Raw genomic sequence first — 26599 nt, 5'->3', positions numbered from 1 at the left:
ATCCCGGGGCAGGCAGTGAATGTCTACTTGGTGTGCCAGTGGGGGTCTGGCCAATGAGCTGTCTTGTCCACTGTGCACCATCAGCCTCCCTGTGAATGCCAGGGTGGTTCAGAGGTCCAGCTTCAAGACTGTCTTGAAGGAGCCATTTCTAAGGCATGATGCCAGAGCTCTGTGATTGTGGGTATGGGGGATGGAGGGGAGATTCAAGGGCCTTCATGGTGATTAGGAGGGGATGAGAAGAACCTGCACTGAACAATATTTTTCTAGAATATCCCTGAAATTAAGGAAAACATCCTCTTCAAATTATCCAAGAGATGCTCCCCAAAATGGAAGGCTGGATCTGGTAGCCATGCTTGGCAGCTCCTGATGAGTCCTCTGTTTCTAGTTAAGGCTAGCAGGAGAGGGACAAAGGTTTGAATCTGGAGTCCAGTGTCCACATTCAGAGGGGTAACAGGAGATCATTTTACCTCTAGGTTATAGTAGCGGAGTGTTGGCAAATACACAGCACATGTCCTGTCCTTTTCCTTGGCAGGCATCGCTGAGCGATCACAGATTCTCTGCCACTGAGTCTGAAATGAGCCTCCCAGCCCTCAAACAGCCCTCCAGGCAGACATTAGCAATTGATCAGAATTGGCACTTAATATAATTCACCTATTTGTTATCCTCATGGTAGTCCTTAATTTGTTTAGTAGTAAAGTGATATTGCAAACTTATGAAGAGTTCAGAATATAGACAGCAATATCTCTCATAGTTCTAGTAGCCCTTATAAATATTTTTACAGTTCCACGTCTCGGGCATTTACAAATCAGTAGAAGCACTGGATATACTTACTGAAATGACTTGAATAGAGTCAAATACACAGAAACATAGAAACCCTGAATAGCAAATATCTAAAAGAGATCAGCTGGTCTGTGAATCTAATTAGGCAATGTTTTTGGTTAGCACTATTTTATGGGTCTTCTTCATTTTTTGTTTTTTAGATTTTATTTACTTATTTTTTAGAGAGGGGAAGGGAGAGAGAAAGAGAGGGAGAGAAACATCAATGTATAGTTGCCCCTCACACACCCCCACCTGGGGGCCTGGCCCACAACCCAGGCATGTGCCCTGAATGGGAATCGAACCGGTGACCCTTTGATTCACAGGCCGACACTCAATCCACTGAGCCACACCAGCCAGGGGGGTCTTCTTTATTTTTAATTATTGCATTTGGCTATAGAATATTTGTGTTTAAGAGTCCTTAAAATAGCCTGAATCAGATAAGGAAATTGAAGTCGTTGCCCTGCGTCTTGGTTAGTTAGAGACAGTTACAGAACGAGGTCTCTTGCCTCCTGGGTCGGCGGCTATACACTGCCCTTTCACATTCAGTAGTATTTGCTTGGAAAGAAAGCTCTTCTCTCTCTGAATAGCATGATTCTGCCCCAGATTAGGACTTTATATAATATGTAGCCCACCAAATCAAAAATACATCTGCTCTTACCTGATCTGTCCCCTTTGTGTGCCAGAATTGAGCCCACAGACATAACCATTCAGGGAGGGGTCTTGGGACCTGACTGCTTTCTAAACCCTTCTAACCAGTTCTCATGATGGTAGCCCCTCACTCAGCGGTCCATTGCCAGTTGCCTGGTGCTGTCATTCCTGAGCCTTTCTGCGGGATTGCTTCTCAGAATTCACAGCTGACAGCTCTGATGAATCCTCTCCGCTCTGTTGAGTCAGAGATCCTCAAACTTCAGCATGCATTACCACCAAAGTGCTTGTTAAAGCACTGACAGCTGGGCCCCGCCGGCAGGGTGGCTGAGTCAGTGGGTCTGGGTGGGACCCAGGAATTCGTCCATCTCACAAATTCCTAGGTGCTGCTGCTGCTGCTGGGAGGAACCGCTGTGCTGAGTGGTGCTCCAGCTTCCAAAGTTTTGTTGCTGTTGTCTGTGCTTGTCCCTCTCCCCTGGCCTTATTGGTAAAACCTTTTTTTTTTTTGGTTAAAACTTTTAAAGAATCTGTATGTTGTCATTATAGTGAACTTTTTTCCTAGAGAGAAATCTGCCATTTTGATTTCAAATGATCAGAATGTTCTTTACTTTTACCTTCTCCGTACTTTGATCAGAGGATGACTCTGCTGCCCCCCAAGCCCTGCCCCCTGCCCCTCGTCCCCCCACCCCCCTGCGCACACACCCAGGGAGGCATGGAGACTCGGACAAACATGCGCGGGCTCACAGTGTCTTCCCACCTTGCCTGTCCCTCAGGAGCTCCGTGAGGCGGTAAAATCAACGAGGTCAGCTTTCTCTGTGCACACGCGGCAGAAGTGATCACGTAACACTGATGAGTGAGCAAGGGACCTCTGAGTCCGAAAGTCATAGCTTCTTGTTAATCAAGCTGAGCTGTAATTTTTAAATTAAAATACAGGGTCTCCGGTACTTACCCATCTGTTTAAAGCCTCTTACTGCTGATGGCTAATAACGTAATTCTTTTCAATTGTCCTCAGACTGCTTGCCAAGAAGGAGCTTGGGACCTCAGTGGCTGGTGGGCTGGGAGGGACCCACAGAGAGGATCAGGACCCCTGAGAACTGCCAACCAAATGAACCCTTGAGCTCTTGAATGAAGAGGGCTGGAATTCCCAGGCAAAGGGGTTTCTAAATTCCCTCATCAGTTTGCTTCTGGGAATTGTCTAAAAGCTCCATGTAAAAAGGCAAAACTGACTTTTCATCACAATTGAGACAGAAGCAAGGCTGCTGTTCTCCTCTCCCTTTCAAGTTCCCATGTTCCACTCCGGCTAATGCTATTCATTCCTCTTACGGTCACTCTTCGGCTTTTCTTCTAATAAGAGCTTTTGCTACAGACGTTGTATCTACATAGACCCACGTGTTTAATGGTTAAATCTCTTTTCAGCTGCCTTGGTATCTCCAAATAAAAATGAGTACATTACTGAAAAACATCATTTGTACATTGCATTAAGATTTCAGATAATTTGTCTCATTCCGGACCTACTTTATCTCCATTTTCAGTGGACTACCAAAAAACAGTGTCCATTTTTTAAAGCTGCAGTTGCCCTGGCTGGTGTGGCTGCATTGGTTGGGTGTCGTCCTGCAAAGTGAACGGTCACAGGTTCAATTCCCAGTCAGGGCACATGCCCGGGTTGTGGGTTCGGTCCCCAGCTGGGATGCCTACAAAAGGCAACCAGTCAATATTTCTCTCTCACATGGATGTTTCTCTCCCTTTCTTTCTCCCTCTCGTCCTCTCTCTCAAACCCTTCTCTCCTCTCACCACTCTCTCTCTAAAAGCAAAGAAAAAAAGTGTTTTCTGGTGAGGATTAAAAGTAAATAAATAAACTCAGCTTTATTGAGGTGTAATGAATGTATAATAAAATTCCCCCATTTAAGTGCAGTGGCTTTTTGTATATTGGTAGAATCACGTGTGTACACATTTGCATGTGTGTGTATGGCCATGTGTTTCCAGTTCTCTAGGATGTACACCTATGAGTGGAATTACTGGCTCTATGATAGCTTGATTTAACTTTTTGCCCAAGCCAAAAACGCAGAAGTCTTCCCTGATTCCTCTCTTTCCCTCAAACACCTACCCAGTCCATCACCAAGTACTGCTGCCCATCCCATAAGCAGCTGCATCTTGTGCCCTTTTGCTCTGCTTGTCTTCCTGGCACGTCCTTAGCACTGGAGAGTTCCAAAGAGAAGGGGAAGCTCAGTTCTGGTTCACAGAGTAAAGTTATCTTTCTTAGGAAGCCAAGACACGCATGAACTGAAAAACCTGAGGCAATGAGGTCTACTTGGCTGGATGGAATCAAATGCCAAAATGCTTGAATTGGACCTGGTCCCCAAACACTGACATCTCCAGTCCCCTGGGGGAGCTTGTAAACAATGCACCTTTAGGGGTCCCACTAGTGGAAACTAAGACTTAGGAGGTCTGGAGTGGGGCTCAAGGACCTGAATTTGCATGTTTCCCAGGGGATTTTGATGATAGACCAGAATTAGGAACCTCTGGTCTGTCGGGGGGGGGGGGGGGGGGGGGGGGGGAGAAGGGATTTGCAGATTTGCAGGGACTTGAGTGGTATGAGATGGGATTTGGACAGCTGGGGAAGTAGCAAGATCAGCCCAGATGAGAGCTGGGGGGAGAGGAGGAGGCCGTGCTTAGAGGTCTGGAACAGGGGCTGTCAGCCAGTGGTGTCCCTCTCTCTTCCTGACAGTGGCCCGGGTACCGTGTGACTGTATGCACAGGGGAGCTCCAAGGTGCAGGAACAGATGCCAACGTCTATCTCTGCCTTTATGGTGACGTGGGGGACACGGGAGAGCGGCTGCTGTTCAACTGCAGGAATAACGTCGACATGTTTTTGAAAGGCAGTGTAAGTTGCAGCAACGCGCCACCGCCCCACCTCCACCCCCACCCCAGCCCATGCCCACTCCCTGCTCTTTCCCGCTCTGCTGAGCCATCAGAGGCTTGCTCTGGGTGAGTGGAACGGGAACTAACCTGCTGGACACCCCCTGGGCTCCTAGTTCTGTCCAGCTGGCAGCCAGAGAGCTACCCTGGAGGGGTCTTGGGCCTCTCTCCCCCACGGAGCTTTGAGAAGGGGGCAGAGCAGGAGGACACCGAGGAGGGAGGAACAACATCTGGCTTCCCTTATGGGTGGGTAGGCAGAGAAGGAGGCCGGGCACCTCACCTGTGGGCTGGAGGACACAGGCTGGGACAGAGGTGTGGCCTCTGAGGGCCAATGTGGAAACTTTGCCTCATCTACTAGGCATGACACCCTGGGGTACCTTGTTCATTTCCTTTTTGAAGAAGAAACTAGGAAAGGCACTAAATATGGGGTGCAAGAATTGGATTTCACTCCTAGCCTCATTACAAATGTACCGGGTGTTCCCCTCTGTTTTCTTAGCCATTGAATGGATTTCCTGGGAGGCCGTGTGAGGCAACGGGGCGGGGGGGGGGGGGGGCAGGAAGATCTGGGGGCAAACCCAGCCTGGGGCCAATCATTCCATTGCCCTGAGCCTCAGTTTCCACATGTCTAAAACATGGGGAGGGATGCCTGCCTGAGGCTGGCCATTGTGAAGATTAGGCATGGCAGATGCACTGGCTTGCCAGCAGACCTGACCCAGCGCACACAGTAGGTGCACAGTAAAGAGTCTTTGCAATAATGGGAGGCTCAAGGCTGCCTGCCAGGTGCAGGGGATTTGCACACTGTTGTCACATAAGCCTTTGCCCCTCCTTCCTCTGCTGCTCCCTTCTGGTCAAGTGCAGGGCGGGCCTGGAACTTGGGTGGAGGTGTCTCTCCACCCTTTTCTATTCTTTCCCTCCTGTGTCTTCTGACTCCTTCGTCCATCAGTCCCACCCTCTGTGTTCCTGTCCCAGAGGCCCCTAGTGCGCTCTTGTAGTGTTGGCTCATGTAGTCTCTCACCCCTGCTGCATTTCTGCTGCCTCACTGGCAGGCAAAACTTGTGACATTCACAAGATACTGCTCCCTCCTCCCCAGTCAGTTCTAGTAATTCCCCTCCTCGAAGGGGATCAGTGTCCTCCTGTAGCAGGGGCCTGAGGTGATTAGGCAAGGAATTAATTCGTAATCAATGTTAGTGCCTTCCGACAGCTTAATGTGTTCTTCCTCCAGGGGGATCTGCCTTTTAGGGGAAACGTAGGGAATGATCACTGTTTATCCAAAAAATACAGACCTTAATTGTTGGGAACTTGACATCTAACGGAACTCCAATGGGAGAAACTGGGGCTCTGGCTTTGCTGACTTCCGGGCCTGTGTGTTCCCTTGGTGTCTGGGTCCCAGGGGAGCCACTGTCCAACTGGCCTTGCTGTCCCGCCCCTTTGAAGGCTGATGAGTTCACCATTGAGTCCGTCACCATGCGGAAGGTGAGGCGGGTGCGAATCAGACACAATGGCAAAGGTGGGGGCAGCGGCTGGTTCCTCGACCGGGTGCTGGTGAGAGAGGAGGGGCAGCCCGAGAGTGACAACGTGGAGTACCCATGTCTCAGGTACGCAAGTCCTGCCCGCTGTTAGCTTCCCCCCTCCACCCTCCCACCCCGCTTAGGTCGCAGGCCCTACTTGGCAACACCCAGCCCTACAACCAGGGCCAGGGAGCAAGGTAGCGGTGTGAAGATGTAGTTGGTGCAAAAAAGAGGGGGCCCTGCTGGTGGGACTTAGCCCTGGCCCCACGCCACAGGTGATGGCACCCCAGGGTCCCTCTGTGGTGCTGCTGTGTGTACTTAAGCTCCAAAACGTCAGCATTTTTTCATGATAGAACATGGCAATTTCAGAATGGAACTGAGAGTTACCTCAGAGAGTTAGTTACCTGCTGAACCAAACTTTTGAATCAAAGGTGTTTGTCTTTTTCATTTGGATAGCCTTCCAACCATATCTCTTCCCTGCTAATATCTTTCAAGATACCCTACTTTGTTTTCATTTCCTTTCCCCAGCTTACTAGTGAGGTAAAGTTTCTTCTCTTTTCTTTTTTCTCAAGTATTGGAATTTTTTTCATAGCCAGTTTGGGCTCTCACTGACTTCGGGAATTTTCTGATACAGACATTTTAAAAACGAGGGGCAATATTCATGTTCGTGCGTGTGTGTGCACGTGCACTCTCAAGAGGGGCACCCACCCCCGTCTGGGACGTGTACACAGTGTGTTTAATTTGAGACTTAGGCCCTGCAAGTCCCGGATCCAGGCTGAGTCCTGCATGTGTGGACAAGGTGCTGTGTGTCCAGGCTCACTCACTGGTGCTGGCCCAGGCTTCCGATGGTGGCTGTACGGAGACAGCCCTGCTTGCAGTGGATGGGAGCAGGCTGCCCACCAGCCCAGCCGCCAACGCAGTACTCTTTCTCCACCCACACACACTCAGGTGTACGCAGACTCACATTTGCAGCAGCTGAATTGCTTGACATCTCATGAGCCCAGGAAGAGCAGTTTCACCCGGGGGGGCTACTGGGATGATCCCATGTGAAACTTCTGTGGCCATCACAAAGGTCTCTAGAATCTTCAAAGTGTAGCTAGCCACTGTTAGTCTTACAAGGGATTATGTTAAAAAGATAAGTAGTGATGCAGGCAGGTCCAAATAAGTGGAATGAATAGAAAGAGGCTGAGAGTAAGGGTTGGGGAGACCAGGGAAGGTTTCCGGGAAGAGGCGGATCTGGACTGGGGCCCGAAAAGAAGACCAAAATGTGGATGGAAGGTGAGGAGAAGGGAGGGTGGGTCACCCAGGCTGGAAGAGTGGCATTTGGCATGGGGCTGAAGAGGTTATTGAGGAGTGTCCTGACCCATGGAGAAGGAGCAAGAGGAAGGATGGGATGGGAGAGTTCTAGTCTCTCTTCAAATTGGTCACTGGCTAGTCTTCCCTCTGCTGGACCTGGGGGCTGCCTGGCTGGGATGCTGGATGGAACAGTGTTCATTCTGTTATTCCCATCCACTAAAGAGATATTTATGAAGCACTTGCTTCCTAGTCTCATGAAGTTTACAGCCTAAAACAAATTAAACTAAGCTAAACAACTGAATTAAAAAAGAACCCACAGTTTACAAACCGTGGGAAACGGGATGAAGTAAGTGCACAAAGGTAGCCAAGGCCGGTGGTGGGGCCGCACTGAGATGGGAGGGTTAGAGGTGGAAATGGTGGGTGAGGTCTGTCTGCAGAGGAGACATCTAGGCTGACTTCCTGAGGGACAAAAACAAGAGTGTCCAGAAGGAGCTTGAGGATCTGGAACTCCAATCAGACCAGAGCAGGTGGGCAAAGGAAAGGGCCCCCAGTGACGTCAGAGGTGGACAGAGAGCTAGAGGTGGACAGTGTCAGGTAGGATTGCTGGGGATTTTCCATTTTAGGAACTCCCCTGTGGTTTCTGGGTGGAGGACGGGCTGTTGTGGGTCCATCGAGGAAATGGGGGGACTGGTAGGAGGCTCTGAGGGGTCCGTTATGGTCTGTATTATTTTGCTGGGGCTGCAGTAACAACGCACCATAAGTTGGGTGGCTCAAAGGACGGAACGGCTGTCTCACTGTTCTGGAAGCCCAGGGGCCGGCAGGGCCACACTCACTCTGAAAGAGCTCTGACCAGGATCTGCCCTCAGCCCCTTTCCCAGCTTCTGGTGGCCCCAGGCATGCCCTGGCTTGTAGGTGGCAGTGTTTCCCTGTGTCTCTTCACAGTGTCTCCCCTCTGTGCATATCTGCCTCTCTGCCCGAATCTCCCCTTCTTGTAAAGACTCCAGTCATTTTAGGTTGGGCCCAGCCTAAGGACCTCATTTTAACTTGATTACTCTGTAAGGACGTTATTTCCAAATAAGATCACATTCTGAAGTACTAGGGGTTAAGACTTCAATGTATTTTTTGGGAGGTACAGTTCAACCCATAACATGGCAGCTTGGCCCTCTATGGGGGAGGTGAAGGTGGGGAAAGGAGCTACACAGGAGGTGGGTTCTGGAGGTCGAGTTTACAGGACTCACCAATGAGAGGGGGTTGGAATTGGAGGACCCAGGTCTATGCCTTTGGTAAACGGGGGTGTGTTGTGCTCTCTACTGAAAAGGGGAGCCTGGGACAGGAAGGGTTGGGGGGGTTGGCCTGGACTCTGGAGGTTTAGTTGGGGTGTGTTGGGTTTGAGATGCCTGTGAGTTGAGTAGGCAGACAGCCTTGAGAAATAAATTCAGGCAATGAGGGATTAGAGATGAAATGTAAAGCCAGAGAAATGGATGAGACCCTTTTGGAAGATAGTAGGTAAAGAAAATGGTGGGGACTAAGCCCTGAGGCAGGTCAGGAAGAGGAGGAGGAACCTGGAGAGAGAATGAGGACAAACTTGCAGTGTCCACACTGCCACGTGCATGGTGCAGGGGGATAGGGTTGCACTTTGAAGGGAGCCAGTGCTGCTGAAGGTGATGCCGATGATGTTGACTGCCACGCAGAATGGGCTCCGGGACCACCCAAAGCCCCCAGAGCTCTCCTGCCCCCAATTGGTACATGCAATTTTAGAAAATGGACTCTCCTATCTTGCTGAGGCATGTGGTGATGGCATGTGCTGACTCAGGACCCCAGAGGACGTTGAAGAGCCTGGAGGTAGAACCTAAGCTCACACGTTGCTTCTTTTTCAATTGAGCTGTTATGTTAACTGCCTGGGAGAGGGGGACAACCCAGCCAGTTTATCAAAATCGCCGTGCCAGCATCAGGGAGTGGTAAGTGTTTTGGCTATGGCAGGGGTGTGGTCTGTGTGTGTTTGTGTGTGCAGACATGTGCCTACTTGCACATTTGTGCAAGCCCAGGGAAAGAGCCATAAAACCAGCAGCAGACTGGCTTATCCATTTAGCAACATCTCTGAAACTGGGCTGAAGTGTTTGAAGCTGAAAGAAAAGGTTATATTTGGAAATATCTATTAATACCCCTCAAGTATTTAGGTGGAAACTGAAATGACAGGTCATGGATTCCTTTTACTGCTGAAGACAGCCTGGGGATGAGTAGGTGGTGGAGAGAATGGAGAGAGGTGGGAATCTCCCACAGCCGAGGGCTGGCTGACCTTTCTTCCTTCCCGTCCCTGGGCACGTGTGGCCAGGGCTGCTTCACAACCTTCTCCTCTGCAGTCTCCATGTCTGTGGGAGATACCAGAGTGACCTTGGCGGGACAGGCAGAGGGTGAGGCTCCTAATGGGTTGATTTGAGGGGCTCGAGCCAGCGGTCCCCTGCTTCCAAATATGCCTCCCTTCCCCTTGGTGCTGTCATCGAGGCCTGGAATTCCTCAGCTAGATCTTCAGGGTTTGGAATAGCAAATGTTTTCTGGTGTTCTAGATTCACAGCACCAAAGCCCCTGGGAAGTGTAACAACTTGGTTGCCAGCTAACATTTTAATGCTAGTTAACAACTAGCTGACAGCCAGGTCCATGTGAATGTAAGGTCACGTGTCAGAGAGGGAAGGAGGGAAGTAGAGAAGGGAGGGAGGGGGCAGCCACAATGCTGCTTGCATTGCCCCTGGGGAGGGGCAGTACCTAGGCAGAGGGGCTGTGGTTTAGGGCAGTGTGGGCTCCGTGTCAAGAGGGTAGGGAAGGAGGCAGTGCCTGGGCTCTGTTTGATACTCCAGGGCCTGGGAATTGCCCACCATCGCAGGAGTATAACAGGGGTAGGCTGCAAAGACAAGGTCAAGACTCAAGTACCTTGGTTCCCTCATTGCCCTGGAGCACAACAAGGGTGTCTCTTCTGCTACCATCACCCCGAATCACAGACCATCTTGAGCACTGGGGCCAAGACAACCTGTGCTTGCGTGAGTTATCTGATTTCTCAGGTGGGGTCCCTCTGCTCAGTGGGAACGGTGCTTTCCAGGTGAACTTGTCCAGTGTCTTTGCTGGTGGATGGCCAGCCGAGAGCTGGGCCCATGGCCCATTGCAACAGATTGATGAGTCACAGTCATCCAACCCCGGCCCTGCAGGGGCCACCCCAGCTCCTCCCTGCTGGTAAACCTCACTCATTCTTGAGGAGTCAGGTCAAAGTCCCTTCACCACGACCCTTTCTTCTTTCTCTAAATTCCTGCTGCACGCACTTTGACCTAACGCCCCTCCTTATCTTGGTCTTCAGTGCCTTGGCCAGCCTATCCTGTCTTCTAAGGGCTGGCCTGTGTCTTATCTTAGTGCATCTCCTCTGTCTTCTCGCCACCCTAGAGCCCTTACTGCAGTGCCACACACAAGGTGGACTCTTAGGGGAAAGGTGGTTGTTTTGGTGATGATGATATCCCAGGTGCTCATGGCATTTAGGATAAACTCTTTTACCATGATTGCCAAGGTCCCACATCCAGTGACCCTTTCGCCTCTAGGTTCATCTGCCAGCTCCTGCCCTTTACTCACTGCATCAGACCTTTGTTCAACTTGTCCCAGCCTATGTTATTCCTTCTGGAATGCACCTCCCCTTCCCCTGGTTAACTCCTTGTTACCCTTCCAGTCCCAGCCAAATGTCACCTCCTCAGGGCAGTCCTCCCTCCCCAGGCTGGGTTGAGGCCCTTTATTCTGAGCTCTAGTGGAACCATTTTCCTTTGCCTGAATTCAAAGTGCCGGCCTCCCTGGTGAGTATGCAGAACTGAGTGAGGGTTGGTTGTCTGCCTCCACCATGCGAAGAGCTAACAGCCCCTCGTTTGCCCACCAGGTGGTTGGACAAAGATAAGGACGATGGGCAGTTGGTCCGAGAGCTGCTGCCCAGTGACAGCAATGCGACACTGAAGAGTAAGTTGCCCCGATGGCCAGGTGCTGGCCGGGCCCTGGGGGAGGCAGGCCCCTTCCCTTGGCCACACAGAAGCAAACCCCAGAGAAAGTGTGTGCTCCTCACTTCATCCCACGGGGCAGCGCCAGGCAGGGCAGAGAGGAAGAGGCTCTGGGGCCGGATCTGGAAGTCCGGCCTGGCTGTGCTGTGCACACAGACTCTTGGTGGCCTCAGGTGTGGGGCCCTGCACACATATGGACCTCTGCTGTTAGAGTAACAAAAGCAATAACGCTAAAGGTAAAAGGGTTCTCCTTTTCCTAGATGTTTTGTCCTTCCTGTGCACAGATGGTGCAAACCTTTCTGGGTGGTAGAATTGAGCAACGTCAGCATAGCGTCCCACTTAAGAACAGGGGCTTTAGGGCCACATTAAGTCCACATTAGGTCCACATTAGGACTTCACTCCTGACCGGCTACTGACCAACAGTGGACATTTTGAGTCAAACACATAAGCTTCTGGGGCTCCTCATCCTCACTTCTAAAGCCGAGGTCAGAGTATTTCGCAATAATGCTGTGTATATAATGTACTAGATACTGTTGGCGAAGGTCGATGCTCCCTTTGCCTCAGATTCCTCATCCACCAGACGAGAAATTGCTTTAAATCCTCTGTCTCTTACATTTTAGTGTTGCATGCTCTCCTGTTCCTGGCATGTCCACGCTTTGTGGGGCGGGTTGAGCAGGTATTAGAATTCCGATGTAGTAGATGAGGGGACCCCGTGGAGATGAATGGAGCCCTGCCCCAAGTTACAGGGCTACTCAGAGAGAGCAAGAGCCCACCCCTGCTTGCAGACCACCCCCCCCCACGATGCTCCCCACTATCCTGCACTAACCCCTCTCTTCCTGCCTCCTGCCTCGACTGCTCAGACTACCGGTACCACATCAGCTTGAAGACGGGGGACATGCCTGGGGCCAGCACAGACTCCACAGTCTACATCAAGCTCTATGGGGACAAATATGACACCATCAAGCAAGATCTTCTTGTCTCTGACAACAACCTGAATGACTATTTTGAACGTGGCCGGGTGGACGAGTTCACCCTCGAGACCCTGAACATTGGAACTGTAAGTCTCCTTCATAGGACCACGTGACATCATCTCCCCCACTCCCCTGCATATATATCTGCACATGGGTTTGACACGGGTGAGAGACCTGAGTTGGGGGACCCTACCCTACCCTGAATTTGTTCCTTGGTTCTTGCCTCCCTCTCAAGATGAATTCAAATGAGGGACAGCACGTATAGTGGAAATGAGATAGCAAGTTCATTTATGAAACACACACAAGCACAGAGCTGCAAGCAGGCACCCGGCTGGTCTGAATGCCCCACCTATGGAGGAAATAAAGTGGTTAGTAAGCTTGTTCCATATACTTGAGCCAAGGCTACAAGTGGACACTCAGCTAATCTGAGTGCCCCGACTATTGGGGTTCAGGGTTGTATACCCTAGTCAGCCTCTAGGTACCCCTCCCTCTTCCCTTTCTAAACCTTGGGAATAAGGTACAGCTATAAAGGCTTTCTTTCTCAGCTAGTAAAGGCCATTTGTCTTAGTTAGTAAAATTGCCACAGAGGCCCCCTTTCCCAGCACAGAGTCTCAAGGACTCCCCTCTTCCTGCGCTATCCCTGCTGCTTATGATGTTCAGAATGCCTGGTCATCTTGTTGGACTGGGCTCAGAACTGCTGAGTCAATGGGTGAGACATGTCTCCTTCTTCCTCCCTGCCTTAGTTTACTACCTATGCTACCTAACAGGTTCACACACACATACACACACCACACACTCATGTACACACAGATGAACTTATTTGGAAGAAAAAAATGCCCACTTGGGGGTTAATGAGGTACATTGTTTTCCAGCTTTGACTAGAGCAGCAAAAGCTATATGAACAGTGGTTAAGGTTCCAGAGTCTCTTTGGGGATGGAATGCATATAGGTAGCGGCTGTAGACCCCATATTTCCTTTACTTTATAGCCAGGACCAGCATGGCCAGGTTCCAGACACTGCAGAGGGGGACACCGGCGTGCAGGGGAGGGCAGAGGAGAAGGAGAACTGCAAACTTCAGTGTGCATCAGTGCTAGGGCCAGGAAGCTTGTTTCTGTGCACACTCCCAGGCCACACCTTAGAGATTCTGCCTTGGAAGAGGGGACCCGAGAGTCTGTCTCCGTCAGGGCCTTGGGTGGCCCTGCAAGGGGTCTGAGTGCTTCATCCAGAGAAGCATGGGTCTAACTCTCCGGACCTGAGGTTGGAAACATTTCTAGAAATGACTGGGCTGGATTTCATGTTACCACCTGCCCCTCTCAGGGTGTGGCTTGTGGAAACCCAGACGGTCACAAGCTTCCCATCTGCAACCTCACCTCTCCTGCCCCTCCCCTCTGGGGAACTCCCGCTATTTCAGGTGTCCCCACCAAGTACCCTCTGGGGAAAGGTTTCATGTCAGTCATGTATATCCTGAAGGTAATGAGCTTCAATCAAGTCTTTTTTTTATCAAAACATATTACATTTTAAGCTGAATTAGTAATTGTAGAGTGAAATACTATTCCTTTTATTTAGGATTTCTGGCATCAGCCAGAAGATAGATTGGATGTCTGAGGGGAAGAGGAGGGCGTTTGGGCCTTTCTTTGTATTTCTGAACCACCCCCTCAACAGGCAGTGTGGTCAAGAGGTTGGGAGTGCGGACTCTGGCCACTCACTGCCTGGGTCTGAGGCCCAAGTCTTCCATGTATCTATCATGTGTAAATTACACCCACACCCATATAGTAAATGCTCAATAAACAGTAGCTGTTTTTGAGTAGTGTGCCATGTCTATAACAGTTGCTCCAAGTCAGGTGCTAGGTGTAGAATTGAAAGAGAGTCCCTGCCTTAAGGAGCTTCCTGTCATATCACGTAGAAGACACCTGTCCCTGTCTTTACTCTTCTAGCAGTCCCTCCCCAGGACTGCCAAAGCTCCAGTACCACAGAAAGACAATGAAGCTCTCCACCCGTGCCCCTTGGCATGCACCCAAAAGGCTCTCGGGCTGTGTTTGCAGACATAGTTGGTCGCCTTCCAACAATTCCAGGGGACCTGGCTACCTGCACTCAGTTATGGCTCTGTTTCCATTACCAGCTGCAAAGAGACACTTAGTACTCAAAACAGCGAGAGCAGGGCTGACAGGGTTTTGGCACCAGACTCATAGCTGACGTCGCCCCTCCAAACCATCACAGAGAGAATCCGGGGGGCTGGAAGGGATCTCGAAGGCTATCTGATAATTCCATCTGATGTTAGAGTTGCCTGGTAAACAACATTTCAAAAAATCATAAAAGCACTTTGAACATTGAGGTCCCAAGTGTATGTAAGGATGGTCACATGATCATCCATGTGATCATCCGTATTGCTTGTGGGCAAAGATGTTACAATGCAAAATAGCAAAGCAAGTGAACTCCTGAGTGTTATTGGAAAGAGAAAAGCGCCCCCCGGGTTCAGGAGGGAGAGGAGGGACAGGACACAGAATGACAGCACCCTGAGAGGCTGTCCGCATGTTCTGTCACCTGTAGGATGGGTGTGTCAAAGAAGAATTGCAGGGGTACATACACATCAATAACATGGCTGCTGAGGCAGGTGGCTAACTCGTGAATATTTGCTTTCTTGTGAAACCACCACGTTATTATTAAGTGCATATTAAGTATGCTGCCTAATGTTACTAAGTACATACCAGAGCCTTCAAAGTTCATGCCACACCTGTTCCCCCACTTGCTTCTCACAACTTCCCCGGGAGGTGAGCTGGGCTAAAGAGGAGGGAACAGAGACTCCAGGTGACAGAGCTGGTGCTGTAGCCCCGCAGCTGGCTGATGGTGGACAGAAGCGGGACCAGCCTCCACCCACTTAGCCTCCCTCTCTTGAGGAACTGGAGATGGGGTTGAGGAGAGCAGTGTGTGAGGGCGTTTGGGGAGGTAGGGATGGAGGCATGGAGGCTTCTGGGCACCGGCTCCTTGCTCACCTGCAGCCCAAGTTTCCTTTCAGATCAACCGGCTGGTGATTGGGCACAATGGCACGGGCAGGCGTGCCAGCTGGTACCTGGGCAGCGTGCAGATCCGCGTGCCTCGCCAAGGCAAGCAGTACACCTTTCCTGCCAACCGCTGGCTGGACAAGAACAAGGCTGATGGGCGCCTGCAGGTGGAGCTCTATCCCAGTGAGATCGTGGAAATCCAGAAATGTATGGAGGAGGCAGGGGTGGAATAGCAACATTAGTCCCCTGTGGAGTGGGGTAGTGGGGGCAGAGGAGGGCCTATGGGGCAACTTACATCTTGTCTCCAAGGGGGCCGCTGAGGGGAGAAAATGGGAGCTTCCAATCACCTCTGGTACTGTGTTTCTGGGAGGGAAGAAGGGCTCATTGTACAGATGGGGAAACTGAGGACTCAAAGGATGAAAGCTTTTTTTCTGGGCTAATGCACAGCAAGTGACTTTATAAGAAATGTATATTCTCAGCCCTGGGTGCAGGAGAACAGGGTCCATGTCTTCCCCTGGGAAGACTGGCTGGGGACATAAAGCTGTGTAATCATTCATTTTTTTAATAAACATATATCAGGTATTTCTCTGAGCCAGCACTGCCCTAGAGTCTGTGGAGGCAGAAAAAACAGACAAAATTCAGTCCTCATGGATTTGACATTCCCCCAGGGGAAACAAACATTAAGTCTATGCGACAATGTCAAGTAAGAGCTGTGGAGAAGATGAAGCAGGCCGAGGGGTTGGCAAGGGCACCAGGGGCGGGGCCTTCATGGACAGGGAGGTGTACCTGTGAGTGAAGATGCAGTTCAAGGTGGTCTGGCCACCCACTGCACATAAGGCAAGAGTCATTGATTATGGTAGGGCTCAGAGGAACAAGAGGTTATTCGAGGCTCAGAAAGATACTGGGACCAAAACCTGACACAGAGAATGTCACTTTCCTCACCTCTGCACTTCTACCTCCACCCTGAAACCAACTGCCCAAGGCTCTCTTCTCCAGGAAGCGTCTCTGAGAAGGAACCCTAGTACAAACTCACCTCTTTCTCTCCCAGAGCCCTTTGTGTCTTCTCATGCTTGTAGGTTCCTTGAGGACCATGTACAGAATCAGCTCCTTCCCTCTTTTTATGAACGAGGCCCTGATTTCAATCAGAGTAGTACAAGTACTAGTTAACAACAGAAAGATAAAAAGTGATAGTTCCCTTCCTACATAATCCCTCTTCTTCAGAGGTAACAACTTTTAAATTACTTTAGCTTTTTCTTCTGAAATTTGTTTCCATATTTTTAAATAATGTGCTTATCAATTTCTTGATTTTTCAGTCACAGATGTTAACTATTGACTTACTCCTATGGAAGAGGAGGATTTAGTTCTCTTAACCTTTGTGTGTGTGCAAGTGTGTGAGTGTACACCTACACCCTTCTTCCAACTTTCAATAAAAGTAAATCAATTTTAATTTTTTATTTTATTGTGACTATGCAAATATTATTCACTGCTGAGTTACCTACTGTGTGATGATTGCATTTCATCTTGTGTACAACTTTCTGGGTTTTTTTCTGGAGTTAGTGATTGCCTTATTTTTTCCATTTGTAAAGTTTTCTGTATACACACCTTTGTTTCTACATACCCATGTATATGCCCACCTATCTAACACTTCAGTCCCAGAAGTCTTCTAGGACTGCCATAACAAAATACCACAGACTAGGTGACTTAAACAGCAGAAATTTATCTTCTCATCATTGTAATCAAGGTGTCAATAGGTTGGGTTTCTTGTGAGGCCTTTCTCCTTGACTTGTGGCTGGCTGCCTTCTCACTATGCGGATGCATGGTCTCTCCTCTGTGTGTGGGTGAGTCGGTGTCCTAGTCTCCTCTTATAAAGACACCAGCCATAGTGAATTGGGCTCCATACTAACAGCCTCATTTTACCTTAACCACCTCTGTAAAAGCCCTATTTCTAAATACAGTCACATTCTGAGACACCAGGGATTAGGGTTTCAACATATGAATTTGGGGACCCACGATTCTCCCATAACACCATCTTATCTCCATGTCTCTAACAGAACTAAAATTTTGTGTATATGTTCAAATCCAACAGGATTTCTGTTGGTTTCCTCTCTACCTCCTTCTTCTCCAACCCCTGTCTTAAGACATTTCTTCAGGAACCCCTGTCTCCTGCTTTCTAGGTTGCCACAAAGCAGTCCTTTTGGGACTTCCTTTTTGCCATCTTTTTGGAACTTCCTCTTTTATCTCCTGGATTGGATGTCGATTTCTGGATTTCATGTCTTCCTCTTCTGGGGTTTATTCCCTCATTTTAGTAGAATATATTCTCCACTCGTAGCTTTCTGAGAAAAGGTACATAGAAATGTCGAGAGCTTGTGTGTCTGCAAATGTCTTCACTCTCACAATTGGTCAGCAGTTTGGCTTGCTATAGAATTGAGTTGAACTCATTTTCCCTTAGAGTTTAGAAGAATCTTTTCTACCATTTTCTAGCTTCCCATGTTGTAATTGGGAAGTTTAATACCCTTCTGTGATTCAATCCTTTGGGGTTTTTCCTCTCTAAAATCTTATTGGATCCTACTTTAATTTCTGGCATTTTGAAATTTCATGATGTCTTCACTCTCTTTTGTTCCATCCATTGTTTTGAAGCTCATGGGCTCCTTCAATCCAGAAATATTTTCCAGTTTGGGGACTTTTTTGTGTTATTCATTTGACAATTGCCATCTCTCTATTTCCTCTAAATTTTCAGTAAGATATTGGACTTCCTCTGATTTTCTTACCTTTCTATCATTTATCATTTTGTTCCTGGGAAATTTCCTTTTTGTTCTTTGGAGCTGGTCCTGACTTTATCCTTGCTGAAGACTATTTTAATTCAGCTACCACATGTTAATTTCCGATAGCTGGTTCTTTTTCTCTGTTGCTCATTTTTATCTATCCTAATTTTGTATAATCCTGGCTGCCTATTGCTCTGAGAAACAAGGGACGGGATGGGGTTGGAGAACTCGTTCTCTCCATTCAGAATGTCAGCCTTTACTGTAACTGTCTTGTCCACATACTAGCCCACCCTCACTCCCAGCTGAGCCTGGTATTTCTAGTTCAACTTCCTCAGGCTCACAGCCAGTCCTTTTGTTTTCAGCCCCTAATTTCTCACCTTGCTATGGTAATGGAAGATCATCATCTTGTTGACAATAAAAGTCTTCACTCGAAAAAAAATCGTGATATTGTCTTACACGATTGCTGAGAGGGCAAGTCTTAAAATAGTCACTTTGAAAAAATATGGCCCCCTAGTTCTGGAAGACATTTCGCTCTCCAGTGGGAAGTGCCCTCTGGTGGTGCATACCTGTAACATATTTCCATCCCCTAACAGCTTAATAAAGTATTTGTTCAAAATATAGACAACTTTCTGTGTGTGAATGTATCTGTTGGTATCATCGGAAAGATACCTATATTTAAATAAAAATTATAATTTCAACCCCTTGCCCTTTACTGAAAAAAGCAAGCACCCTTTGCTTCTTTCTGCCCCATGGTGCCTGCCCAGGGGGAGGCACACAGCAGGGGATGGCAGCCGGTATTTTGATTATTCTAAATTCCTGGTTCCAGAGGACATGTGTGATGCAGAAGGTGACTGGGTTTTGGAGTCTGATTGCTTGGGTTTGCCATTCCCCCCACCTACCCAATTCCCCTATGCCTCAGTGTGTCTACCTGTAAAGTGGGGATGACAGTACTTACTCATAACATTGATGAGGGGATTAGATGAGATCATGGAGCACCAGACACATGGTACCAGCATGAGAAGTTTTTTTTTGTTACTATCATTGCTATTGTTATGATTACTAAATGTCTCATTTCTCCCTGCATGCCCAACCAGTGGTCCACTACGAGGTTGAGGTTTGGACGGGGGATGTGGGTGGTGCAACCACCACTGCTCAAGTCTACATGCAGATCTACGGCGAGAAAGGCAAGACAGAAGTGCTCTTCCTGTCCAGCCGCTCACGAGTCTTTGAGCGCGCATCTAAGGACACGTTCCAGGTATGTGCAGGGAAGGCGGCAGGGTGCCCACAGAGGGCCTGGTGAGTGCCTGAAAGTGAAGGAATTGGACTAGATCGATGGTTTCCTCTCTGGCTTCTTATTAGAATCACCGGGGAGCTTTAAGGAAAAGAATGGCCGACACCCCGATCAGTTAAATGAGAAATTTCTGGGGATGCTCCAAACAGCTCTGCTAGTAACACAAATGTGCTATTGATTCTGAGAACCTCTGGAGTAGATAAATCTAACTTAGCAAAATATGGCACTTGGCCTCTGGTTATTGCCCTCGCTCCCGGCCGGGCCGCCTCTGACTCTATAGCTCTGTCAGCCTGTGGGCAGGGCCATGCTTCCCAGGCAGGACACTGGTGGGCCATGGGGTCTCCCGGTTGTTCTTGGAGTGCCCTGGGCCTCAACATGCCCCTTGAGTAGAAGAGAAAAAGAGAGGAGGACATGGCCATAGTGTTGGCAGGGGAGAAGGATGCAAGGATGGCGCCTTCTGGGGGCCCATGCATGTTTGATATGAGACATGAGTCTCGTGTGTGTGTGTGTGTGTGTGTGTGTGTGTAGAGAGTATGTGCAGGTGGTGTTCTGTGTGTGTTGTGTGACACAATCAGCTGTGCCCTCAGTAAAAAGTCCTAACCCAGCACCCAGTAAAGGAGGTCCCGGCTGAGCTGGGCCAGGGCCGCAGGCATAGAGAGCGCTAGTGCTGGGTGGGGCCTCATGGAGCTCTGCCCTGCAGACATTGCTGAGGGGCCGGGGCCTAGCCGTGCACCTCTCTGAACTTGAGATCCTTCATCAATTCAAACCTAGCTCTATAATGTCTGCCCTGTGAGGATCAAAATGGTCGCTGTCAGGGAAAGTGTGTGGGAAACTGCCCAGTCATGGAGAGGGCACAGAGCAACACATCTGGACGCCAACTGGCTGGCTGGATGTGGTGGATGGATTCACGGCAGGGCAGACAGGTAGGGGAGTCAGGAGGGCAAGTGGGGCTCCTTGGGGGGGTCCTGATCACAGGGATGCTGTGACCTGGGAAATGCTGGAGGAGGGACTCAGGGAGCACAAACCCCATCCCCTAAGTAGCTGAGGAGAAGAAGTTCCTCTTTCCTGGGGATCCTGGGCTCCATTTGGTCTAATGATTTTCTCACAAAGGTGATTTTGGCCGCATTGTGTCTTCATGAATCTGAAGACCTGAGTTCTCATTTAGGTCTGGACTAAAATTATGAGACACAGCAACTCCTGGGATGGCCCTGGGCCTCAGTTTCCCCAGCACATTATTGGGAGAACTGGTGAGACTGGGCTTTGAGGAATGTCAAACACCCAGAAGAGGGCCCATCAGCATGATGTGGACCTGAAAGAGTGGCCTGACTGGCAGGGGCTCCACGTCAGTCCCCCTGAGCCCCGCTGAGCTCTTCAGGGGCCAGACCTCACCTCACACTGTGGCTCAGAACTAAATAAAAGGCCTAGAGGCTGATTCCCTGAAGGAAAGCTATACTCACCCACAATGCCCCTTGAGTCAGCCTGTGCTCAGCCCAGTGGGGGACAGAAGCAAGAGCAAATAGTCCCTGCTCTTAGGAATTCCCACGTGAGTGGGCAGACACCAGCTCATGTGGACAGAGAGGAAATCCAGGCTAGGACCTCGGCCCAGCTCTGGGCTCCCTCTGAGCTCTTCTGGCCTCTGAAAGCATGAGTGGGATTTTTGTTTTTCACAAATAACATTCTTTTTTTCTTTTGGCTTATTACAAATGTTATATATGATTAATCCTGAAAAGTTTAAGGGAGCAGATCACAGAAAAGCACCAGCTAACAAGAAAGTAATAATAAAGCTCAAGAGTCTGAATGAGCAGTTTTTAGATAGAGGTAGAAGATGGAATAAAGGCCTTCTGGGTGAGGGAACTACATGAATAAAGATATGGAAACAGGAATAATAGGACTGAGTGTGATGTGCATGGTTAGTGTGTATGTGGGTATGTGTGTTTGGGGGAGACAGAGAGGGAGACAGAGAAGGAAAGACAAGAAAGGAGAGGAGAGCAGCAGGGACATCACCTTGACCATCACAGGGGCTTAGGAGGAAGTAAACTTGGTGGAAGGTGGGGCTGGCAAGAAGTCCTGGAGGGTGGGCTGGAAAACCAGGCTGGGTGTGCAGGGGAAAGGCTGCTGGTGGAAGCTTCTGAGCTTGGAGGCCCTGAGCCTCTCCATCCTGTGGCTCCTCACACAAGTTGGTTGCTTGGCTGTGCAGGGAAGCTAGGGAGGAAGCTGGGGGCTACCCCAGCCACTGCCCTGTGCTTTGCACAGCTCGAGGCGGCTGACGTGGGGGAGGTCTTCAAGATCCGGCTGGGACACACGGGCGAGGGCTTCTCACCCAGCTGGTTTGTGGACATGCTGTGGCTTCGGCACTTGGTGGTGCGGGAGGTGGAGCTCACGCCTGAGGAGGAGGCCCGGAAGAAGAAGGAGAAGGACAAGCTGCGGCAGCAGCTCAAGAAAGAGTGGCTAAAGGCCAAGCTGCAGAGGAAGATGAAGAAGAAGAAGAAAGGCAGTGATGAGGAGGATGAGGGGGATGAAGAGGAGGAGTCCTCATCGGAGGAGTCCTCATCTGAAGAGGAGGAGGAGGAGGAGACTGAAGAGGAGGAGGAAGAGGAGGAGTTCGGGCCAGGGATGCAGGAGGTGATTGAGCAGTACAAGTTCGTTGTCAACCGCTGGCTGGCCTGGGGCAAGGAAGACAACGAAACTGTCGTGGAGCTGGCGCCTTCTGGCCGGTCGGGTCCTCAGCGTAAGCCTGAGCAGGGGTCAGACAGTCCCCTGAAGGGAGTCCGGGGATGGGGGAGGTGCCTGGCTTTCCTCTCACATGGAAGCCCCAGAGGTGGCCACCCATCATAGTTTCCTAATAGCTCTCCTGACATGTGTCTTAAATGCCACCAAGGGCAGTTCCCTGCCTGGGGTTAACATTGCACTTGTCCCTGATAAGGCTCTCAGGAGGAATGGATGACTTAGGAGGAGCCCTGATATAACTTAGTGTTGAGGACAGAAGGCAGGAGGGCTGCTGAGGGTGAATTATCCCAAGACTCACAACCTCTTGGGCTTTATGGCAAAAAAAATCTCGAGTAGGGAGGAGGGGCAAATTCAGTTCCAGGTTAGTGAAGCTGTGTAGGTATCTGTAGATACTTCCTGCTTCTACCCTCTACCTGGAACCAAGAGGCTGAGCCTCAGGTCCACTCAGAGACCTGGGTCTCCTCAGTGCTGTGTCTTTCTCTGTCTCTAGTCAACACCTATGAAGTCCAGGTGATCACAGGGAATGTAGCCAACGCTGGCACCAGTGCCAATGTCTACCTGACCATCTATGGGGAGGAGTACGGGGACACGGGTGAGCGGCCGCTCAAGAAGTCAGACAAGAGCAGCAAGTTTCAGCCGGGGCAGGTATGGTATGGGCTTTCTGGCCCTTGGGCGGGTGGTTGGGATTCAGTCGGAGGGAGCCCGCTGGTGATTCCCAAGGCTGATCCACCCACAGTGACTACTGGGTCCAGCAGTGAGCTTTGTTCAACCCAACCAGGTGTCATGGAAATGTCTCCTCTGTAAGAACCAACATTTTTGGTGGTGAATATGAGAAAGGCACAGGTGAGGGTGCAGCTCCCAGAAGCCCACAGGAACCTACTGGAGGTAGTATAGGCAGCAGACACTTAGGAGCTGAGTGGGTGAAGCAAAGGTTCAAGGAGGAAGTGCGGGCCATCAGATGGTGCTTTGGGGAAAGCTTGGTGGGAAGGAGAGATGTGAAGGGCCTTGGTGGATGAGTGTGGTGTAGATATGTAGACACCCTAAGATGGCATGACAGAGATGTCGGGGTAATGTGTCAGGCCAGTTTGAGGACAGTGGGTCTTCCTGCAGGTCTGTGGTTAATGCTGAGCCACAGTGGGTACTGCTTCTGGGAAGCTTGAGGAAGGGGTGGGGTGAGGGCCTTGAAAGACAGCTGGGAACCCTGAACCATATCCTGAGGCAGTAGACAGCACCAAAGCTTTTGAGCATTGGAAGAAATGCACCCACCTCCCTCTTCACCGTATAGTGGGAAAAGCACAGAAAATACAGCTGTCATCTTTGTCCTTAGACATTGCACAACGTCATCTGGCTAGCAGACTGTCCCTCCTCTCACCTTTCCCCTTCCTGCCTCCATCCGAAAGCCAGGTTCCCTCACCAACACAGGCAGAGAGAGAAAGGTGCCAAATCCATTAAAATACTTCTGGCCTCCTCACTTGGTTTATTTCAGGGACCCCTGGTTCTTCTTTCCACACACCCTTCCCATGACTTGAGGATCGTGGTTTATCTCTGTTTCAGTACTTTCCTTAAAAAGTTACCGCTACTGTGATCAGAGACTAAAGAGTTTAAAAAGTTACAGCTAAAAAGTTCCCATTCACGTACTGGGTCCAAGTGTGGTCCGTCTCCTGTTCCCTCCAGTGCAGATACACACATCGTACACGTTCTGTGTTCCCACCTCAGCAGCGAGCAAGTCCAGTTCTTCTGTTCCTGTGAATCATTTTGAATTCACATCTCAGCTCATAGCAGGTGCTTAATTAAAATTGGCAGTTGCAGAAGTTTATGCACACATGTGCACACACAGCACACACCCAAGCTCCCCACCCCACACACACATCTCACAATACAAATCAGTGTGTCCCTTGCTGGTTTGGGTCTTAAGTCAGCCCAGATCCTGGGAGGGTGAAGCAGATGGTGCAGTGTCTGTGTGGGGGGGCACACCTCTGAGTGCTACCCTGGCCCTTCCCAGACAGACACCTTCATCGTCTACGCCATTGACCTGGGGCCCCTGACCAAGATTCGGATTCGCCATGACAACGCAGGCAACAAATCGGGCTGGTTCCTGGACAGAGTAGACATCACTGACACGAACAATGAGACCACGTGAGTGGGGCTGGAGGGGAAGAAGGGGTGGCCATGCCTGCCACTGAGATGGTCTTAGAATGAGGGCTGAGCATGGGGTGGCTGTGATGCCTGAGGGTGGGAGTGGTGGGGGTGAGGGGGGAGGGTGTCATGTAGGTTTGGCCCAGTAGCTGGCTAGGTGGGCATTGTCTCCCTCCCTTCCCTCTCATTGGGCAGCCCCCGGGAGCTCCTGGCCTTAGGAGGGAACAAAGAGTCTAGTGCAACATCCAGTCCCTGATGTCCATCAGCTCAGAGGGCTGGGTCTTCTGTCCCAGCCAGACCTTCCCTGCCCACTCCCCATGCCCAGATGTAGTTGTCCAATAAGTCTTTCCGTGGGTAAAGCAGCACCCAGTACATTGTCCTACTGCTTTAGATCAGGGACAAGCAAACTTCTCCTGTACAGGCCAGGCACTAAACACTTTAGGCTTGGGGGCCATTTGGCCTCTGTCACAACTACACTACTTGACCTTTGCAGAAGGAAAGCAGCTACAGATGATGACTAAATGAGTGGACGTGGCTGTATTCCGGTAAAACTTTATGGGCATCAAAACTTGAATTTCATGTAATTTTCACATGTCACACAATATTATTGTTTTTAAGATTGTTTTTCAACTGTTTAAAAATGTGAAATCCATGCTTAGCTTGTGGGATGTAGCAGGTGGTGGGCAGATTGGCCCACAGGCCTCACTTTGCTGCACCTGCACAGGAGTTACAGCTCCCACCAGAAGCTAGGCTGGGAAGGGGGTACTGTCCTCCTGACGGGTGAAGGGATTGCCCCCAGAGGAAGTGGAACTGCAGCCCCAGAATCAAATTGTGCCAGAATCAGGACCAGAACTCCAGACCATCAGTGATGAATCTGTTAGATTTCTACCCTTAGGCCACATCATCTCTTGGGCAATAGACATTACAGAAGGCCCTGAGATGGGGTGGGGGTGGAGGCGGGAAGGCAGAGGGGAAGGCAAGAAAGATCCTAAGTGGGTGTTGTAGAGCTGCCCAGGGCCTGCTGGTTCCTGGAATGTAGTGGGCACCCAATAAATATGTATTTGTTGAATTAAACAACTTCTTGGCCTGTAGGCTGGTGTCTCTTAGAGCATGCCCTCTTCTTGGGCTTCCCTCTATGCAGGGTAGGGGGTGACCAGGCTCACCCTATCTCCTACCTTCATCCTGTCCCACCAATCCAAGTGGTTGCTTCAGGTGGGGACACTGAGGCACACCTCACACATGGCCCGATGTTTCCATAAGGTCATCATGATGCTGCCAAAGAGCCATGAGATGTCCCCATGTGTGGGACCCAGGGTCCTGACCAAGGGTAGGTCCTCTGTGAGGACCTCGCCAGGTTACCCTGGACAAGTTGCTCCATCCTCATGGGCTTTCATTTGCTCTTCTGATAAATGGGCTTAAGGATGCCAGCCCAGCTTACTTCTCAAGATGTTCTGAAAATCTAAGGCGTTTAAGCTGAAAAGGATAGTTTTGCAAGAACACGTAAGGATGGGGACAAACTGCGAACACCGCTGCTTCCCCTTGCAGCTTTATTAGGGTCAGTTTAGGCTGTTCCATTGGTTTAGCGTTTCTGGGCCAGCCCAGCAATTTTTAAATTATTGGATCTTTATAATCTATTTTAATTTTTTTATCCTCACCCCTGAGGACATTTTTTCACTGCTTTCAGAAAGAGAGAAGGAAGGGGAGGATAGAGAGAGAGAGGGAGAGAGACACACACACAGAGAAACATTGATGTAAGATAGAAATATTAACTGTCACCTTTTTGTATACATGCCCCAACTGGGGGTTGAACCTGATACCTGGGTATGTACCCTGACTGGGAATTGAACCCACGACCCTTCAGTCTATGCAACAACGCTCCAACCAACTGAGCTGCACCAGCCAGGGCTATAATCTACTTTAACACCTGTCGCTACTTGGTCTCTTTTATTATGGTTTAAAAATATTAGCTATTCTTGCCTTTTCATATCAAGACATTAAGTGACTTGAAAAAAAAGTCCTATTGGAATTTTGATCATTATACCATTAAATGTATGTGTGGAGAACTGCATATTTAGAATATTAAGTGCTACCCCCAAGGCACAGATTTCCATTACCCAAGAATTCCTTTAAGTATCTCAGTGATGCTTTACAACTTTCTGCACTGAGCTTCTACACGTTTCTGTTAAGTTTAAGACCAAGTATTTTATAGTTTTATCACTCTTGTGAATGGAATCTCCTTGTTATTCACCTCTCTTCCTCCCCTCCCTGTCTCTTTTTCCTTCCTTCCTCCACTCCTTGCTCCCCTCATTTCCTCCTCTTCTTTGCCATCCCTTCTTGCTGATGTTGTGTTTACATGTCTGTTTCCTTGGTTTTGAACAACACTAAGGGTTCTGTGACAAGCTGCCTCCAGCCATTTGCAAGCTGAGAGGGACTCTGAGCAAAGCCTTCTCTGGGAAACAGACAAAATTATCAAAGTTCAAGGCAACAAAATCAAAATAGCCAATCTCCTTT

At 49.6% G+C, this 26599-nt stretch overlaps 1 protein-coding gene across 1 annotated transcript in view; it reads left to right on the top strand.

The window, feature by feature from the left end:
* Nucleotides 1-26599, top strand: part of LOXHD1 (lipoxygenase homology PLAT domains 1) — a 133941-nt gene that overhangs the window by 52613 nt on the left and 54729 nt on the right. Inside the window, 10 exon segments of the mRNA XM_053913122.1 lie at nt 4190-4197; nt 4199-4345; nt 5815-5975; nt 11089-11165; nt 12064-12260; nt 15187-15379; nt 19029-19189; nt 21479-21953; nt 22443-22597; nt 23955-24088. Of these exon segments, the coding sequence (XP_053769097.1) occupies nt 4190-4197; nt 4199-4345; nt 5815-5975; nt 11089-11165; nt 12064-12260; nt 15187-15379; nt 19029-19189; nt 21479-21953; nt 22443-22597; nt 23955-24088 (1708 nt within the window).

This window comes from Desmodus rotundus, chromosome 10, assembly GCF_022682495.2.
Source record: "Desmodus rotundus isolate HL8 chromosome 10, HLdesRot8A.1, whole genome shotgun sequence".
Classification (NCBI taxonomy): domain Eukaryota; kingdom Metazoa; phylum Chordata; class Mammalia; order Chiroptera; family Phyllostomidae; genus Desmodus; species Desmodus rotundus.
Note: the sequence above shows the minus strand (reverse complement) of the source record. Positions and strands in the feature narration are given on the sequence as shown.